This window comes from Megalops cyprinoides, chromosome 18 (assembly GCF_013368585.1).
Source record: "Megalops cyprinoides isolate fMegCyp1 chromosome 18, fMegCyp1.pri, whole genome shotgun sequence".
NCBI classification, from domain to species: domain Eukaryota; kingdom Metazoa; phylum Chordata; class Actinopteri; order Elopiformes; family Megalopidae; genus Megalops; species Megalops cyprinoides.
Window position 1 is genome coordinate 13,244,577 of NC_050600.1, and position 21,074 is coordinate 13,265,650.

Consider the following 21,074-nt stretch of genomic DNA (forward strand, 5'->3'; position numbering starts at 1 on the left):
CAGGCCCTCTTGCATCAGAACATGCCCTTATACCCACCCCAACAGATGAATATTTATGGAGACCTGATTCTGACATCATAGTCGTGTAGGTTAATGTTGTAAGCCAGAAGCATTTTGATCTTTCCCCCCTTTGGTGTACAATGTACTGATTTATCAGAAAGATCCCACATATTGCTTTCTAATAAACTCAGTTCCATTATATTGTCCAAGGAAAACATGGGTAAAATTCCATTACAGTCCATGACTTTAACCACCACCACAATAAAACAAACAGTGCAAGGAACCATATAAAGCCTACCATAATCCACGTGTATGTGTGTGAGTGTGTATGATACAGAGTATGTATTTTATCCAATATTAGCTCAAAATGCCCTTTCAAGCCCTAGCTGCCTAACTGTTGAATTTGGTGCAGATTTTGAGTATTAATTCTGAAATATGATAAGGCTCATTAACATGACCTACTTATCTGCCAAGCACAGAATATATGCCATGGCTGTTTAGCCAGACTATTTATTCCTGACTGCCTTTTTGCAATGCACTTTGTCCTGTCTTAAGCCTAATAATCACTGGTTTCAACAGCACTTATGATTACAGATAAATTATATGTGCATTTAGCATACTCTATAAATTCTGGTTTTATTTAGTATTCACTTAGTAAATCGTAGTACTGAACACTTCCTTTGTGATTATATTACCTTTGACAAGACTGATAAATATAAGAGCCCTTGATCAATGATGGTTATAAGAAAAAGTAGCAACCATAGCACTTTCTTTAATGGAGTATCTATAATGATCTGTTTTAAAGGGAATTCCAAGAAATACCCATGTTTACATCACTGATCCACAGTTCTTAGTCTGAAAATTCACAGACCACTGATCTGATTCATGTTTCAGTGTGTATTGCAATAGTTTTCAGTACAATAGATTATATTTGAATACAGAAGAATGATGTGTACATTGCTTTGATTTATTTGTGGATTTATTTTATGACAAAGAAAAATTAACCAAGTGGATCTTTTCCATGATAACTGATTTTACTCCCTTACCTCTAAACTTTATGAGAATATGTCCCATTATATCTTTACCTTTATTCTGCAAATATTAGACCTCTTAAAAGTGAATTTTATATTCCCTTGTACAGTCCAGTTATTTTTCAGTGAATAAATATATTTTATGCCTCCATTCCCTCACATGCCTCCCTTTTAAAGTTGTATTTTATGTATATTCTTACATATAACAGTATATTGTTTCTGTTCATCATCTACATTTCCATTACATTTCAAAGGATTGCAGGACAACACTGACAATCAGAGATGCACTGTATCAGCTAGAGACTGTGAGTGCTGTTGATCTATTGACTTCAAAGGGGGAGCAGGAGCATCAAAATATATTGTGTGGAGGCACAACTGGAAATTCAGCAGGGACACTCTGCCCTTCTAATCAGCAGTAATCTCTAGTGTGTTATTGGTGCACTGTGAGAGCTGCACAGGCAATGTGAAGTCTGTCCACTACTGATACAGACATTGATACCATCCCTGTGGAGAGCCGGAAATGAAAACAGAGCACGAGACAGAAAAAAAAAAACATAAATAAAATAAAATTACACAATCCCTAGCATCTTTTGCCTTAGAAGTACTGTGCCAATGGTATGGGATCTTTCAGTACATAAAAAGCTGCACATAATGTCATTTATGAAGGAGATACTACAATAATAAGTGTGATGAATCTAAAACTGATGTTGTGAAACTGCAGACAGGTCAGTTCTCTGAAAAATCCTAAGTATTTTTACCTTTATCTTACTGCAAGTGTTATACTCATCACATACCAAGTAATTGGCAACATATACTGAATAACTCCTTGGTATATCCACCTAAGGACTTCTCTTGTTTTTATTTTTTATACTAAACAACAATAGGTGCAGATCCAAATGGTATGTCAGTATGGGTCACTAATTGTCTTGCTTTTAAATAAGACTTCTGCTCTGATCAGAGGGTGGGTTGCCTTGTGTGGATTCAGAAGAAATTAGGTGTTGAACTGCATGTGGGATCTTGAGAGGATTCTGCAGACAGGTACCTGTTTAGAATTTATATAATAGCTGCAATACAACAACTAACAATAAAAAAAACTAAAAGCATAGACACAGATTCCCTATAAATGAAGAGTGTTAATAAAGACAAAGCCTCCTTCTTTGCTCAGCAGCTGTATTTATTTTTGTATTTGGACAACTCCAATAACCTTTGGTTCATCTACACCTAAATGTGAGGCTCTGAATGTGTTGCAAGAACTCATTTACAGGTTGAGTATTTGACTAACTGCATTCATACCTTTTAATGTCAAACAGGCACATGCAGCCAGATCACTCAAGTATGAGTTGAGTTAACTAGATAACATTAGCAGGAATTCATCTTCGTGAAATGGAACATGAATTCAGTTAGCAGGGTAATTTAGGAAAAGTTTAACTTAGCTGAAATTGATTCCTGAAACAGAGCCTAGGCTTATTCAAATGCAGCTGTCTGACTAACCACTGTGTGCTTATGGAGAGGTGAACCACACAGCAGCTATGCCCATTGTAGGTCTCGCCCCAGAGGCTGCGCCTTTATAACAGGCCTAATGAAGGCAATGTGCAACACCTGGGCTGATTACCAATCAACCATAGCTGTGTGTGCTTGTAGGCAAGGCTGCTGCTTCCCTGTGCCTGAAGGCCAACCAGGCTATAGGAACAACAGGAAAACATGCAGCCCCTTCTGTCTCCATACCACTTGCCCCCAGCATCACAACAGCACAATGAACAATTTTTTAAAACAATTATTTTGGTCGAGTTTTTTTTTTATTTTTTTAGCTTTGTAGCTTCAGGTACAGGTTTATCATTATTACAAGTAGCTTCAAACTACTTGTAATAATGATAAACTGGTAAACTAATGTGTTTTGCTTTTTAAAATGAGTTTTTATGTCAGAATCTTCTGTACAGCTTACGTTTGGCAAGTTTTAGTATGGATCATGTCATCAGCCCACAATAACCAGGAGTCCACAGTGGCTGAACATAACTGGCTCTGTTCCACCAGGGTAGGGTGGGTCACGTTCACCAAGGTCCCCTCATTGCATCGCTCATTAGCATCCTCTGATTAGTCTATGAGCTGCTTAGATGCTCTCATCGAACCTATGATCTTTTCAGCATGAGATCTCCCAGTGCACCAAGTAGTTGTGGATGTGCAAGTTTATTAGAGGACTGCATTTGTGCTTCATCGCTCTTTCACTTAAAAATAATGTACTTGTAAAATGTACAAGTCAGGGTCAAATTGGGGGTCAAACGCATATAGAGAAAATAAGTGAAAAATACACTGTCCCAAAAGCTCAGGGATTCATGTACATTCCACATTTGAACCCTTTAACATTCACTCTCTCCTGGAAAACTGTGATGTTGAGTCACATATTGCTGTTCTTCTGTTCCAACATCCAAAGAATTGCCAGCCTCCATTCCTAGCTAATGGTCCAGACCCTGGAGCACTGTCTGACTATGGAAACTGCTGTTCGGCTATGCTCCCTAAACAGTGCTGTCTGATTTTCCAAATCATTCTGATCTGTTATATCTAAGGTCTGTTCAAGACCAACTGCTCAGCAAGTCCTCTCCCCGCTTCTACTTCAAAGCTCCAAGACTAACACACTGTACCCTAAACTTCACTAGTGCGACAGTCTTTGTCTCTTTTGCTCCATAAACATTTACATTTGATGTGCATGTTGTGTTGCGCTTTGTGGATCAGTCAAAGCTGAATTTCTCTCCCAGGCCGTACTGCATGTATTCTTCACAGTGATAAAACACTGTCCGTATGGTGGAACAAACAACCAAACTATGCTCATGCAGGTATTATGTATGCAGTATACAGGCTTTATGAAAGTAACCTCAATGCCATGTGTGACCTATTTTTGTGCACATAAAGGGAGATTTCATGTTAAATGCATGAAGCAAGTAAAAAAAAAAAAACATACACAGAAACAATATCTAGGCTCTGTAGAACCTTTGTCACCTTCTGGGATTATTGTGGCCAAGAAAGCAGAAAAACAAAAACACTTCTGTTTTCACTCACATGAGACGAATTCTTATTGCCTCCCACGAGGGACAATTATAAAGGTCTTTGGCAGGAAGGCAGCCCCATTGCATCACTTAAAATACAGAGATGGCAATGGATCACAAGATTAAAGATGACTTAAAAAAAACTTTTGAAGGATTTAATGACCAGGCGGTTCAACATCATCAGTGAAAGTGACAACATACAGCTAGATGGGAAAACAGGACAAAATAAGAGCCTTGAACTGAAGTACAGGGCACAGTACATATGGCCATCAGAGCTGCTGAGCGCTGTGACCTTCACAGTTTATAACCTTGGGCAGCACACTGACAGCAGTGCTTAACCCAGCTGACAAAATCTAATCATATTTAAATACAATGTCAATGTCATTATAGGTTTTATGTGGATAGTTATTTTTTAGTTCTGTTTTTAGCTTTGTAAAGTGGGCTGTGCTATTAAATGTACTGCATGTAAGTTATTGATGAGCTAATTTAGTTATCTGAATGTTCTGTTGTAGTATGGTTCCGTGGTTGATAAGCTTATGCCATGGGCATAAACAGATGTGTCATATAATGTTACCTGCTATTACATATCTTACAATGTCACCTCAACATAATAATATGCATTAACTTCAGGGAAGTTCTGATATGCTCCAGTCACATTCACAAGAACCATATATTGAAGTGACGATGTTCCAGAATGGCTTTGATTCTCTCTTAAGATATTCTTACACTCTAATGCATTACACCCTTATAATCAACACAGTACGGTTTACTTTACAAGTGTTTTCTGTTATGACACAAATGGCCTAATAAGAGGTTTGATTTATGGCATTATTTGGAAAGATGATTGAGGTTCAGCTGGTAAAAAAGAAAATCTTGTCATCACTATATGCATGACAAAAAATAGCATACAGTGCCACATCATGTATAATCAACAGAGAACAGGGAGGAGAAACATACTGTACATCTTTAACATTTTAGGCACTAAGTGTCTACCGATGTGCACAGACTATTTCTGCTGAGAAATCTCTCAGTAATCCTCTGATGTAGTATCACATGTATTATGTAACTCTGATACTGTATATTCTCGTTCATTTGTATGCTCAGCACTTTCAGATGCTTCACACAGTCAGCAAGGCTTGTATATATCTTTGAACTTGCGGCAGACCAACCACAAATTTATATCATTGAACATAATTCTGATCCATTTGTAGAATACAATTTGAATTTGGATATATTGTGAATATCTCTCTCTCTCTCTCTCTTTCGCTCTCTCTTTCTCTGTCAAACAGTTTGTCAGTGATCATGGTGTTATCTTAATATACTTCAAACAAAGGAAAGAATAGCATGTAATAGCAAACAGGAACATAAGGCACAATTTTAACTACTGGGCTCAAGGCTGACCTCCTCACTTTAAATGCTAAACCTTAGCATGGATAAGCAAGTGAGATGATTTTTAGTGCACACAAAGAAATGACTCTGACATAAGTGTTTTGTACATTATTATTCATGTTCAGTTTTTGCTAATGCATCTTTCAGGTACCATTTATAAATGGATCCACTCAAGTGTCAGTACATTTCAAAGGGTCCACTCCTTTTTGTGATAAACCTGCATGGACATCTTAGCAGCACAACATAAACAAACATGTATTACACTTACCCTTCTTGACTGTATCTCTTTAACATACAGGGGAAGAAGAAATTCTGATATGCCCTCCAGTCTTATCCCCTGTTTGTTTACTCGGAGATTACCCATTCCATCCTGCCAAGAAAAAAAGAAATGAAAGGGCTGAAATAGGACAATTAGATATAACCAGTTCATTTACCACAGAGGTCCCATTCTGATCAAGGACAAGAATAAAAAGTGAATGAAAGAATTGCACTTGGGTTCAACTAATATGCAAGACCGTGTCTTCAGCTGAAAAACAAACAACCGTAAGAAAAAAACATGTTTAAACACACACCTAACACACATAGAATATAGGATAATCAGAACAGCGGATGTAAGTTACCATTTATATTATTTTGATATCTTACCACACATCACATATTTGTATGTCTAATCACATAAAATTTGCTAACACAGACAAAATAACCAGCTGGATTTTACGATATCAGAGAGACAGACATTTCAGTGATGGTATAATATCAATATCCACTGGAATACTATCCTTGCTTACCACGGCTATAGCCCTGATCACATCTCTGCTTATTATTGAAAGTGCAGCCCCAATTTGCAGAAAGAGAGTTGCTAATTGCAACAGCAATTTTGTGAGTCAGCTTCTGAACACACAAGACAGGACAGAAGAATTTCACAAAGAACACAGCCATGAGAATAATTTCTGCTTTTGCGCCCTAGTGTGTACATACATTTTAATTACATAGGTGTGTATGTGTAACTTCCTTTTCATTCATCAAAAATATGATAATTAGTGTAAATTGGTGCATAAATGGAGAGAACACAGTCAAACCCTTTTCATGTGTGTTGACCTCACACTCACTTTATAAGTATGCATGAATTGCTCAGTCAGGATAGTTGATGCTGACGACTGAGAAGGTCTGCTGTCATCTCTGTGGGCCATCAGAATATAATCTATAATCTACATAATTAGGCAATTCATTAGTTGTCCAATATAAATGAGTTAGAAGCTAATTCCCTTTGTCTTTATTGTATATTGTGGAAGCATTACCTTTATTCACATCATTAAAAGTTCAGAAACATGTCATGTGAGTGACCGATATCTTGAAAAGGCAGACAGATTCACTCTCCGTGTCTGCAACAGGGCATGTTGGCAGCACAACGCTGGATAAATCTGCACACGTTATGCAGTGTAGATGCTGATGCACTGATTTCTGAATGTCGTTTGTTCACTAGCTTTTGTAATGCTTTCCCTTCAAAGCTGAAAGGTAATATGCAATGGTATTGCTACCTATCATACAGTACATCAGATATTATCAAAGCAAATAAGCACAGACTCCAAACAAATTCTGAATCAAAGCACATTTGGAGCAAACATTCATACCAAAAATGCTAAATTTCTTTTAAGATTTTTCCTTTAATGTTTGTATATTTGTGATAGTAACTTTCTTAAGCCAACTTAATCAATAATAAAGTATCTCATAAACATGTTGTCTTTGTGTCTACCTTTATTATTAATATGCTGAGTAAATAAGGCTTACTGTATATGTTACCACTAAAAATTGTCAAAATATAACAGGATTATTAGATTTTTGTTATCTATTAGATGATCCTTATTGTGTACAAACCCATATAATTAAAACAGCAGCAAAACATTGTGGACAGCAAAGCATTAACCTAAGAGTATAAGAAGAATATGATTGATATTTTCTAACAGAGAAACTGTAGACTAAAACTAACACATTCCTATCTCTGTGTCCCGGCCATTGTTAACCATGACAGAGGGTGGCTGTTGGCTGTTTGAATGACAGCATTTGACAAAGCCCAGAGGGTATTGAAAGATTGACACTGAAGCCTGATATCAAATCTACCCCTGTCTGTGGTGAATGGACATGTTTGTGTTAGTACAGTGTCTATCTGACAGTGACTAGCCAGTCATTAGTACACTGAATACCGCTTAGAATACTTATAGCAGCATGGCTCCTTATCCATTAAAATACCAAATGCAGTTTTAAAATACTCTTCTTCATTCCATAATAGCCAAGACAAACTGTGAAAGAGGAAATGCTGAAGACATTGTATAGTTCTGACAAGGTACATTTATATATGTAAATATGTATTTATTTCTTTAATATAACAACACAAATTTTAAAGGTGTCAACATAACTATTATTATTTTTACTGTTACTGCTATTATCTTTTTTCATATTGTGGTTTCCTTGAAATCAAGCAAAATTACCCATTTATTTAGGTTACTATTCAATAAATTAATGGTCAAGAATAATTTATTTTAATTTGGTGTAGTGAGTGTTTAAAATGCAGCAATATAGGACCTTGTAGAAGACAGTGATATACGATTCTTTATAATACATCACGTAAGCATGAATATTTGAATTATTCATGAATATTCACCACACCACCATGAACTGCAAAACCGCTTACATCTATTAATGACTTCGGCAAGTCAGAATACAGGTCAGCTTCAGCACTGTCAGGCAGCTGGCAATGAACACAACAAAGATAAAGAAAGTACCGCTAGCTAACTCAACCGGCTGTGACACACTCCTCGTCAAGACGAGAAGTGACAACAAACAACAGTATGATGCTGAATGGTAGAATACACACTTCTGTGTACTGCTGTTCACTCTTATTATTAGTTTCCATATTATTAAGTATGATAGCAATGATTCAAAATCTAAATGTTATGACAGAGCCCATCGCTGGTGTCTGTCTCAAAAACATTGGGCCTTTGTCTCCTGGCCTATATGACCAAATTCTAGTATTGATGGTTAGTATTATAACAACTGCAAGTCTGGGCAGTAATGGGTTTAACAGACTATAAATATCTGGCGGGGAATCAATAGATGTTAGAGGGCTGTGTTTCCTAATCTTGTTAGTTATGGCCCAATAGAATCTTTCAGGTTTTCATATTTATGTTGATCAGATTACATGTTAATGAAAAAAATGCTATCAAATCTGCAATCAAATTTAATTTTGATTCAAATATTGCTTGTGAGATATATTAGAAGCAACATTACCCTTTGGATACGATTGGACAGTCAGTGAAACAATGTGTGTTCGTGTGTGTGTTTCATTTTTTTCCTCTTTAGCACCTCTGCTTGCAACCAGTGCTTCTAAAAAATCAGTTATAATAAACTTGTAATAAAGGTTTTTCAAAGCCTTCCCATCCTTTCTTTTTGCAAAGATTAACAGAAAAATGTGATCCTGGATCTAGGGCACTGTGTTCAGTTGTTTAAGTAAGATACTAGCACTTGGGGTTGAGAGTCCTAAGGAATATCCTTCAGTGGGAAGGGAGCCACCACGATTTCTGTGAAAACACCTTTATAAATGAGATCCCTTGAGGTTGATTTTAGCTTTAAACCTTCAACACGTGAGTATGAACATAGCATATTATTTTATTTAACCTTGTGTCTACAATATAATACATATAACATTGTGTTGCATTTTCTTTTGCCATTTTAAATTTTACTTTACTATACAACATAATAAAGTGCACACGGGTTACAATGCTGGTGAAAATATATTGGAAAGCAAGGCCTAAACTGGCGCTTCAAAATATATACACAGGTGCTTACCATCCTGAGTGTGTAATGTACACTGATTAGCTCTGAATTAATTACATAAAGAAAGGGATGCCAGTGTGACAGCTGTTGAGGTTCCAGGGACAAGAGCAGGTCCTCCTCCTCTTGTGTTCTACTCCCATGGTTGTTCTGTTCATCAGTTACTAAAACTTTTGATCTTCTGTCTGTTTTTGTTAGCCTTGATATAACTTCCCCTTTCCTTCACTTCATTAACAGATTCAACCAATTGTTTCCAGCGGACTAGGTCATATCTGATACGTGCACTTAATATTCATACTGTTAGTTTCCAAGAGGTATTTTACCAACTCCGCTTTTGGTAGTCCTAGGATATAAAGGGTCTGATTCTGACTTGGGATCTGTGTGTGAAGTGTACATTCTTTTTCAGTAAATTGTGTGCTTTGCAATGACATATATGTATTCTGACTTTGCGTGGGCAAGGTGACATTTCAGAGATAAGTGCTTGGGGTGTGGTTTCACTCATAGATTGACATTACTCACCTCCAGGATTTAAGCAAATTCATTGTCCTTGTGTACTGTTTAACATTATACTCATTTTATGCATGATGCAAGAAGGAATTAGGTTTACTTAATTTGCTACACTAACCAGACTGAAAAATACCACATTTTCTTTAGAAAATCCCAATATTTTAACAACTGAATAAATAACTTCGTTCCTTTGTCATTCTTATTTTTCTTTTGGGGGAATTACCACAATGTGCATTATATTCATTTCTACAGCATGCTATTTTTTGCTACCCAGCATCCGTACAACATCTTGGATGTGGTTAAATTCTCGTTTCCTGTGAAAAATGACATAATCCTACATTACCTTGAATTTAATTATCCTTCAGTACGTTCAAATCACCAATTGTAGACTAGGTTTGAGTCACTGGAGTACTGAGGTGCAATGAGTGTAGTCCTCCGATACATTCGAATGTAGCCAATTGCGCTTTTTCATACCACGCAGTGTGGGTTCTCATTGGAAGAGAGGTGTTATTCCTCTGAAGTCATCCTGGCAACTTACAAATGTCTGACGAATCACAGGGTGCCCGAGCGCAGTGAGATGAGGAAACCCTGGCTGACCTACCCACTCCTGTCGCTGGTGGAATGAAGCCAATTTTTTCCACTGCTGTGGGTTTCTGCTTGTCATCGGCAGACGATATGGTTGCGACTGAACTGTAGAGCTCAGCTTGTGTTCAAAATGAGTGCCTTAACCACTGAGCTACTTAGAAGCCCCTCTTATTCACCTATTGTAATCACAGCTACTAAGCATCCCACATATCCAGCTAGATTATTCTAATTATCTAATTCTATTCTACTTTTATTCTGAAACATTAACATTCAATACCATTGCAGTACACACGGGTAATATTTACATCTGTTGTTTTTTTCCATGAACATAGGTAGAATCACTATAATATTTATTTATAAAGCATTTTCACATGGTGTCACATGTTTTCTTAGGAAAAAAAAAAAAAAACATTTTCCAGTGCATTATTAATATTCAAGATTCATAATTGTATTTTGGATGTATCTATAACTGCATGCTAGATGTGTTTGAATAAACACTTTAGTTTCACTTTGGCAGGTGAAAAAGCAGGTTTAGCACTGGAGTGCACAACAAGGAAACAACAAGAGTTTGCTTATATGGTGTGGAGCTGGATCCACTGCAAACAAACTATAATAGGACACATTCCTCAAAAAATTTGCTGGCTTGAAACCAATTACTGTACTTTTTTAGGAAGTGAACAATGGGTGGCGATGTAATATACATATGTGAGAAGGTTGTTGTATGTGAAGTAATAATTAATTGGAAATTAATTCCTTGCATTGTATCCCATGTGGTGCCATTATTTTTCATCATGTTACATTAAAGCAGTTCAATCATAAGACTGAGTTCAATCACTGCATAAATGACACTTTTTCATTTACAGAGGTTGGAGGAGCTTTGAAGGTGCAGGCAAGGGTATGAAACCCATTGAGAAATAAAAGGAAATAAGATTTAGATTATTTAGCACATTCATGTAGCACTTAATTGTTAATCAAGAAAGCACAGACAAAGCACAAAACCATCCATCAAGAGAGACACAACGACACACAGCGGGATTCTCCATTATTGTGTTTGCTAAGCTCACCATGGTTCCATGGGAGGTTCATCAGATTGTTCCTAACGTGGTTTGTTAACAGGAATTTTTACACAATGTGTACAAAACTACATCACATCACATTTTTTGTGGTGAAAACCAAAAAGAAAAAAAGTTTTAAAATGAACTCTGACACAGGCCATATGTGAAAGCACCTAAGACCCATTGTGCACCACCAAAGTCAATAGGTCTTTCAGTGCAGGAACTATAGGAGCTCATAATTAAATAAAAATAAATGTATCACTACTTGTGTTAATGCCCTGAGGTGGGGTATAATGAAACTCCGACACCCCTGTAAAAATACACGACTTAATGCTTGAAGCACAGCCAGCTGAATGAAATTTTGTGGCTCATACACACATGATAAAAATGACTGAGCTGATTCAGGACAGTCTATAATCAAGTAGTAATTCACATCTCATCCTGACATCCCTGTAAAATTACACATTGCTTAATGCTTGAGGCTAAGCCAACTGAATGCACTTTTGTGGCTCATACTCATATGACAAAAATGACTGAGTGGTTGCAGGAGAGCATGCAATCAAGTATTAATTCACTTCCCATTCACATGAGAGCGTAAAATCAGTGAGGTGCAATACAGCAAGCAAACACTGAGAAATCAAAGGAACAGTTCTCTACCCTTCAGATAGTTTTGTTGCACTTCATTTAGGTGATTTGTAAGGTCAGGGAACATCTTACATTAGATTTGATTTGCAGTGTAGTGGTGCTACTGGAATCGTAAAGTATGTTTTTTTTTCCAGTTTAAAAACATATCTATCTATGGGAAAGTGGCTAGGCTCTTGACATTTGATTATATATGTGAATATTTTTCTTTTATTTCAACCTTATTAAATGTATTTCAATACGTACACACACTTCAAAGGTTTCTTTTCTCATCAGATCCTAGGACGAAGAATTGTCATTTTCCAGTACCTCTTTGTTACATCAAACTGAGTGTTCTGCTACCTGCATACTGTAGCTGGAGTGTTAGCAAAAAGAACACAGTAACACCATCTCTTATGTGAGCGTGTATCGTATATCCCTGAGATGAAGTTTTTACACTTCAGTAACAACCTGGGGGAGGGTTTGGTCATGGAATGGCATCTGAGAGGGAGTGCTGGAACTCATTCTGCTTGTGATGAACAAAGGTGAAATGATTCAACCCCACAACTGTAACTCACCAGAACGTGAAGCACAGCCTACGCACCAACACACTCAGCTCCGCATTGATTAGGTAAGATGAGGCATAAACAACTGCCTATCTGCTTCCTAAAAAAAATCTTTAAAAAGCAGTGCTGGGTGCTAAACCTCCCCCATACACAAGAGCTGAAAATGAACAACTACACTAAGATGAGCCCTCTCTCTATTTTTAAAGATTACTGATAACATATTTTAACTAACTACTCACTCTGCTGTGCCATAAACACTCCACCACCACCACCCAACTGTTGATTTTGAAGGTGGAATTGTTTTGCCTTTTATTGGGTTTATGATTAAATGTACTGCACTTTTATTCATTGTGACATTGCATTCATCCACAGTTTTGTTCTGTGGAATTCTTAGTTGTGTCTCACAGGCCATTTCCTACTTGACAAATCATAGCTTGAGACTTTAAGCCTGGATACCTATCGAAATAGCAGTGGTATGCCTGAAATGTGAAAGAAAACTTACTTTCTCACTAAAACCTACTCCACTGACTGCCATGCCTGGAGCCAGCATAAGTTATAATCAGCAAGGTTATTACATATTTTATATTAAAAAACCACAGATCTCCTTCGTGCATTTCAGAAAAAGAAACAAATGTAGTGTCCCAATGATATGTATCAACTGCATATAATGGATCTAATGAATCATTACTCAATAATTTTCTGACTGCATGAGGCAGGAGATACTGCTTATACTTACTTCTTGTTAAAATTATTGTTTTATTGTTGTATGGTATCAAAATATCACATCAACTGCTATAATTACTGTATTTCAACAGCCTCTAGAGTGTCTTACCTGACAAATGATCAGATCCTAATAAACCAACATAAACATAAATGTCTTAATGAGTTTAGCAGTATGTAAACAAGTAAATGTGTGAGCAAAGGTGACTAACGAGAAGATATTCTGTATGTCTACAGTATACATAACAGATCGGCCTACTTATCCATCTTCCCTGCTATCAAGACAACTGCTCTCCCTAGTCCACAAAGAACAATGTCATTCTTAACAGCTGAGGCGTTATGCATGCCATATTGTCAAACATGTTTTTCCATTGCCTGCACTGAGCCTTTATTTATCAATACAATGAGCTGTCATTCCCGTCAATGGCTAAATTGCTATATCCTACATCTATTTAATTCATTATTAATCTTCCATCTGTATCTTATTGTTAACTGCAGCAGGAGAATTATAAACATCTTTTCACAGTGAATACTCTTGACACAGATGTTGGCACTGTGAGCAATTTTTGAAGAATAACACCAATATAATGACTTATATTTTACCAAATAAATCATATATTCAGCTCACATAACCAAGGCACAAACATGAACAGCACATTACGAATCAATATTCAGTGAGGAAAAATGGCACTTACTTCAAAGAGGTCAAAATGAACCCTAGTGCAAACATGCTGTTGTAATTAGTGTAATTATTATTACCGTCTTGACTAAAGTTTTACTATTTACATATTGTCTCACACTCTGTACCCATCACAAGGAACAAAAGGCCTTCCAGATGAACTGTTGTCCTCTTTAATATGGAAACCTCCAGGTAAGCAGTGTGATGAATTAATGTTAATTACCAAATAACAGTTCAAAGCTGTATCTGTACTCTTTTGAAAAAGTTTAGGTATTTCATCATGACAAAAAATGTAGTTAGCAAAGTCATGAGCCAAGCCTTATGAATCATGAAATAATTTAGTTTAGCTAGCAGCTACATAAACTACTATGCCACTGCTGTATTATTACGGAGTAATCATTGACGCATACTGTTTGAAGGATGCTGCCCTGTGTTTTCCCAATAACATTTTGTCATTACTGTTTACATTTGCATCCTTAACACTCAATATGTCATACCGCAAGATTTGAGATCATTTGCTGCATTGACATAAAAGCAACAATATCATATTTTTTAAGTATAACCAGTATGTTAGACTGGTTATACTTAAAAAAAATACTTATATTAGACTGTATTATGTATTATTCATTACTGCAGTGATACCTCACTGTGCTTTTAATTCTGATACTAGAATTCTTTCAGCATTTACAGTTCAGCAAACACAACACATTCACTTAGGGAAAGGGGTAGAGTGAAGGTCCTGAGTTAAGAGTGTATAACCAGAAGCACAGCATGCCTTTAAAAACATGTATAAACACACTCCATGCAGCAAACCCTAATATGGACTATGTCATTCTTTGATCATAAAGCTTTTTCATGTGGTATTGGTAACGCATGTGTAAAAAATGACGCACTGGTAATGCCAGATCTTTACACCAGACTCCACTTGCATTTTTTACATACAGCCGTGTTCCTGACAGATTCAGGGGTGCTTAGGCTGAGACTGAATTTCTAGGATTTCTATGTGCAAACATGACACTGAGTGTCAGAAAGGAGGGGCTGTCAGATACAGAGTGACTGGAGATCATGCTGAGCTGACAGCTGCAGCTGCCATGAACGCTCTCAGAGTGGCAGGACTCGGCAGAATCGGCCATCCTTTCAGAGAATTTGCAGCATCCACATATAGTGATAATTATGATAGCAGCACAGCAATTCCATTTCTATACTCCAGGAGTCCTTATATTCCCTCAAAAAGAGGAAAAAATAACATTCTGCTGCCATATGAAACCTGAAATATTTGAATTTAGTATTGACGAATATATATAGAAAAAAATCACTGTTGATCCTAACTGGTTGTGAGATGAGACAACATGTAAAGGTTACACAGTTTTCTCTTTGCTGATTTTAGGGTAGCTACATGCAGGGCTATGCCTAATGGGATGGGTCCCAACAGCAAAGCACTCTCTGGGCCCCCCCAGTGATGTACATTGGCTTCTTTCATGTGCATCGATGTGACTGTGTGTTTGTTCACATGCATTCATATTATTGGGTGGGGGATGCTTCCTGCACGTGTACAAGGAACAGAACTCACACAGATGACTAGAAGATTTAAACTAACATGAGGCCACAGCTGTACTAATACTGCCAGTTTATATTAACAGTCATTGACAATAAAGGGATATTAAAGGCGGGATCAACAACTGCGTCTTTATTTATACATGTTCTAAATAACCAGCAGTTCCTTCAGCTCTCTGTTAATGTTAAGTTGGCAGATGCTGACATATTTCAGAGACTGACACTACTTCCTGAATTTCCCCAAGGGGATGAATAAAGTATCTATCTATCTACTTTTTATTCAGAATATAAGTTATGTATCTATTGGGGAGCATAGAAGATGGCTGTTTAATGTGGGTATAGGGGTACGACTACAGATCACACCTGTCATTACGACAAGTCTGTTGATCTGTTGATTGCCCATTTAAACATCATAAACAGGGAAAAAAGTGGATATGGGCTGGAGAGAGGATGACATGAACAGCTTATTCAGAAAGGAAGTGGGATTTTGATAGTTACAGATGGAACTGGTTCATTGAACTTTTAATATTTGTGTAAGGAAAACTCTCTTCTCATTTTGAACTGTTATTAAACTTTATTTGCAAAAGCCTCGCTCTACTTATGCTGCCTGTTTTTGTCATATCAGAACTTCACCCCTCCATAAATTTCCAGCAATTTTCTTAACTAATATTTCTTGGAAGCTCAAAGTCACATTCATTCATGGTTGTTATAGGCACTTTCTACTCTTGGAAACTATTTCTGAATTTTACTAAATGGATAGGGTTAGCATTGGAGGTGAGAAAATTCACTTTAAATCTGTTGTCAGGAGCATAATGTACCTGGAGATTGAGGGTAATAGTTACCCTCCAACTTATACCTCCAGTTCTGTCCGCATGTTTAATCCGTGCAGAGATGCTGGAGTGATACTGTTCAAAGTTATACACTTTACCAAAATGCTACCTACTGTCACATCCATGGTAGTGTCTTTGGGTGATTTGTTTTTATGTAATTTATCATTGGTTATATGTATGCACAATCTTTTGAACTGTGGTCAATATTGAAGGATGGGACTCACAAAACCTTGCAGCTAGGGTGGTTGCATAATAATGAAGGTCCTGCTTTCATTATGCAACATAAAAATACAAAAATCAAACTGCAACATAAATTGTACAACATAAATCACTGAGACTACATATCCATGCTGTTTCCAATATATGCCATAACCCCTGCTTCTGCCCATGTCAAAGATCGAACATCTGTGGCAACGGTGTGATGTAGGACTGCGATCCAACCTTTACTTTAAAATACTATACTCAAATGTCCCTAGAAATCATAATCAATGGCAAGCTTTGATATATAACTTTGTGATGAATTATACTGTTGATCAGTGCATTTCAGGCTTAAATAATTGTGGATCCACTGCTATATTTACAAAATACAGTTAATATTAACACAAGATTACATCAATATTTTCACCCACAACATGTTAGCTCCGCAGCTGTGAATTGGATTGGTTACGTAAGCAATACTGATGATAGTTTTGACTTTGATCTTCATTTTGCTGGTTAGGGTAGGTTTTTAGCAATAAGTTATTCTTTGATAGATGTTTAGTAATAATAAACAGATCACTACAAAAGGCATACATTTATGCTCGTTGTAAATGATACAAAGAAAGCTTGTGATAGTGACATATCGGAATGTGTGAAAAACAGTACAGACTAGAAATCATGTAGGTGGGGACATTCTTCACAGAACAGATTTCATTTTCAAAAGATTTGTGTAGCAGGAAAGCCTCTCAGCATTTCAAATCCCTCTTTCTGCATGAACAAATATTAAAATGTGGTTTTGAATTTAACTGTGTCTGAATTAAACCACCTAAAATGTACATGGACACAAATATGTTGAGATAACCAGTAGCAGGGAAAATTCCACTAACATGGAGACCATTCTCCAGAGGCTCCACCGCCAGCCACAGTGAATGTGTTCACACTCACTGATGTCATCATAAGCCCAGTGACTTCACTCTCCAGCTCAAACAAAGCCCAAACATTGAAGATTCATTCAGCTGAGCAGTTCGTCTAAGACCACTTTACTCTCACACAGAGGCAGCAATTCTTCCAGCTAAAGGGGAACAACAGGGAATTGCATTGTCTGTGTAACAACAGAATGTAAACTTATCCCTTGAATAAACGTTCAAGAGATTTTTCTGGTGTTTACAAGTAAAAGATATGCTTGACTACAGTGAGAATCTGTTGTGGTGAGCATATGTACTGTAAAGTGTGGGCTAATGTAATGTTACCACGACATTGAACAACACTGAAATATGGATTACTGCCACGCCAATGTTTTCCATCTTGTTTGAACAGCTTAAAGCCTACTTGAATAAAATGTAAATGTGTGCAGTACAAACTAAGAGGCACGACTGCATTCATTATGCTGAGATTATCTCACCACTAGATTTTATTTTCCAGGTGATCCTCAGTCATAATAATAAAATGGAAGTCATTTTCAGCTATAAATCAACACCACAGCCTCTTTGTACATATGTTCTATAAATACAGGGACTCTGATTTGTTTGTGTGCTTAAACACATGCAGTTTCACATTTAAAAGAAAAGATTTAATAAATGATGACAGGCCTTTGGCAAAAGCACTTGCTTTGTTCTTCAAAGATGGGTGTCTCTACCTTTGTTCTTATTCTCTGACCACTTTTTTTTAAACTCTTACGTCTAGAATTCTAACTCTCGTAGACTTGCTTTTGAACACAAATTTGTTAATTTATTAAGAAATGTTTTTAGGATTCTTCAATGCCTAGTCATAGACATTAGTGTTACCAACTGGAGGTCAAAAGTACAGCTTTTCAGGCCATTGCTATGATCAATTATCTTGAGAAAACAAAGATCACAGCAGCATGTAAAAATCAGGTATGACACACATAGTTCCTGTCTCATACATGAAAGTATGGCTGTTGGAGAGGAGGACACATTTCATTTTCACTGGTGGACTAGAGAGAGCAGTCTGAAAAAGTGATGTGACTCAATATAAGAAACTGTCCCGATGCTTCATCAAATTAAAATGAACAAAGTTGTGCTGAAATGTGTTTCAAAACTTATTGAACATTATTATTCAGGCTTTTACTGATTCAATCCCTGGTCAAAAATGTAAGCAGTAATCAAGACATGCAGAATTAGATCGCAAATCAGATTCAGCTAGTTGCGTAGCTTCTAGTGGACTGCTTTGCCTGGAATTGGGATCTCTGTGAGTAAATGGGACATTGTATTGGAGAACATTTTTTCGTCTTGCACCAAGACCAGTGAGCTGCACAGAGCTGCTAGCTGTATGGACATTTCTGCTTTTCAAAATCATCTCTTTCCAACCTGCTTGTATTATGGATTGTTAGAATTTATCTATTTTGCTGGATATCTCTACCTTATTTGGTAGACACATTACATTAATGTTTCTTAAAAACTGGCATTAAATCTACAGAGTATTAGATAAAGCCAAATTTAGAAGCACAGCACACAGCAGCACATATGCACAGTACAAAACAGCAAACATGATTACAAAACATAGTTCCATCCGCGCAATGTAATTGGTCAATTTAGCATTTCAGCCATGCTATTGCTCATGCAAACAGCACAGCTTGAACACTCCAGCTACGTGTTATTGAAAATCGCCTACTTCACAATCAATAACAAACTGTCAATTCACTGAGATTAAAAACAAGTTTCATCAATTTTTATGGTGATGACATGTATTCAGTCAGCCAAAATGGATACATTTGACAGCAATAGTTTTGATTTCTGTCCCCACTAACTTGTGAGGAGTGGCTTGGCGGTGAACTTAGCAATGAAAAGACAGGACAAAAAGGACATGTAGATATGTCAAGTGAAGATTATGGGATTTAGTTGATTCATAGAAGTCAGCACAGCTGAACAAATGACCTGGGCTATCCGGTGCTTTCTGCAATGGTTGGGGGAGAAGAAGCTTCTAGATGATTTCAGAAACACGACAAAGTCAGCATTACATGCAGTCCTTCTAGACTGTTATGGGTATGAGCACAACAGTAAAAGTCAGACAAATCTGAGTAAGTAGTTCCATAAGTGTGAAATGATGCCTGATGCGTGTGGTGCCTGATGAAAGACACTGAATTCACAACCACAGACAACTTATACATTGGGGTGGGCGAGAAGCTATAAGGCCAGGACAAAACCAAACATCACCCTGCAATCACAGCCCAGGATATGGATATTGTGAGGAAATCAGAGGTACCAAGTCCCGGAACAGCAAGAGGTCATGTCCGCATCGTCTGGTTTGATATCGAACTACATTACTACATTTCAAGTAAAGAGGCAAAGAGGGCATCCACCAAGTAAAACCAGACTTATTCACTGTTATAAAAGATCAATCAGGTCACGTCAGGCTAATTTATTGGGCATCTACCTATCTATAGTTACATACATAGTGCCAAATGCTGCTTACAAGTATAAACAGAAATACTTACCACAGTGAAATTCATGACCTTTAAGATCCATATGGTTAATGCCAGATTTACAATCATTATGACTAACAGCAGCAGGACAAAGAAGTACAAACATCTTTTCCTCCAGCCATATATTCCCACAGGGTAAACAGGAGCACATCCAGGCCTCTGAAGGTTGTTAGGTTGTGCAGCCAAAATGTACTGCTCCTGTGTCATCTGCAAAATAGTGGAGAGGGAAAGCACATGAGAGGGACAGCAATCATAGCATAAATGCTACATTATTTCTATTTTGAATATCATTTTCTTTATGCTTTAGTGATCATCAGAGACTCAAAGTTGTAGATTTAGATGTGTACAAGGTTTGTATTCACAGACCTTTTTGATATAACAACCGTTGCACTCTGTTAGAGATAGACTGTCTCAACATGACACATTGTTATTGTAACCTGAAGCAGCCATGTGTTATAATTGACATAAGTGAGCATGAGGTGAAGAACATGGATCTCTCTGTCTTTTTGTGGAACTGGTAGCTTCATGTCTTTCTGGAATTGAACTGACATGAGTGCAATCAATCATGCGCCACTCCTAGTTAAGAGTAAGGCTACGGAGCCAATATAATTTTGCTGCAACTTTAACATCAGTTTGAGCTTGTATGAACTTTAATCATGACAATTGAAACAAGCAAGCCTATACAGAGAATGTTAAGTACATATTTTAAAAATCTATACACTTTAGAGTAAAAAAAAATCCTTGAATTATGCTGACAGAAATTGTTTTACATGACACATGAGTAGAAGGACAACACAAATGCTATTTTCAGTGTTAACTATATACACATTTTGTGCATTGCTCTGGATAAGGGCATCTGCCAACTGACAAAAATGAAAAACATGAATATAAATATAAATACACATTAAAAGCTCTGTTTGCAAGGAATGTGGCTTTATCTCAGTTTCCAAGACAATTATCACACAGGGTGACTCAAAGAATGGTGGCGTCACAATGCATGTAGACGCTGGGGAGCTGACAGCCTGTTTGTT

The 21,074-nt window shown here is 37.0% G+C and overlaps 1 protein-coding gene across 1 annotated transcript in view; it reads right to left on the reverse strand.

Annotated features, from left to right (window-relative positions):
* Positions 1-20,250, reverse strand: part of LOC118793233 (zeta-sarcoglycan-like) — a 55,541-nt gene extending 35,291 nt beyond the window's left edge. Inside the window, exons 1-2 of the mRNA XM_036551303.1 lie at positions 20,056-20,250; positions 5,727-5,828 (exon numbers count right to left, since the gene is read on the reverse strand). Coding sequence (XP_036407196.1) covers positions 5,727-5,828; positions 20,056-20,250 — 297 coding nt within the window. The remainder of the gene's footprint in view (positions 1-5,726; positions 5,829-20,055) is intronic.
* Between the last annotated feature and the right edge of the window lie 824 nt (positions 20,251-21,074).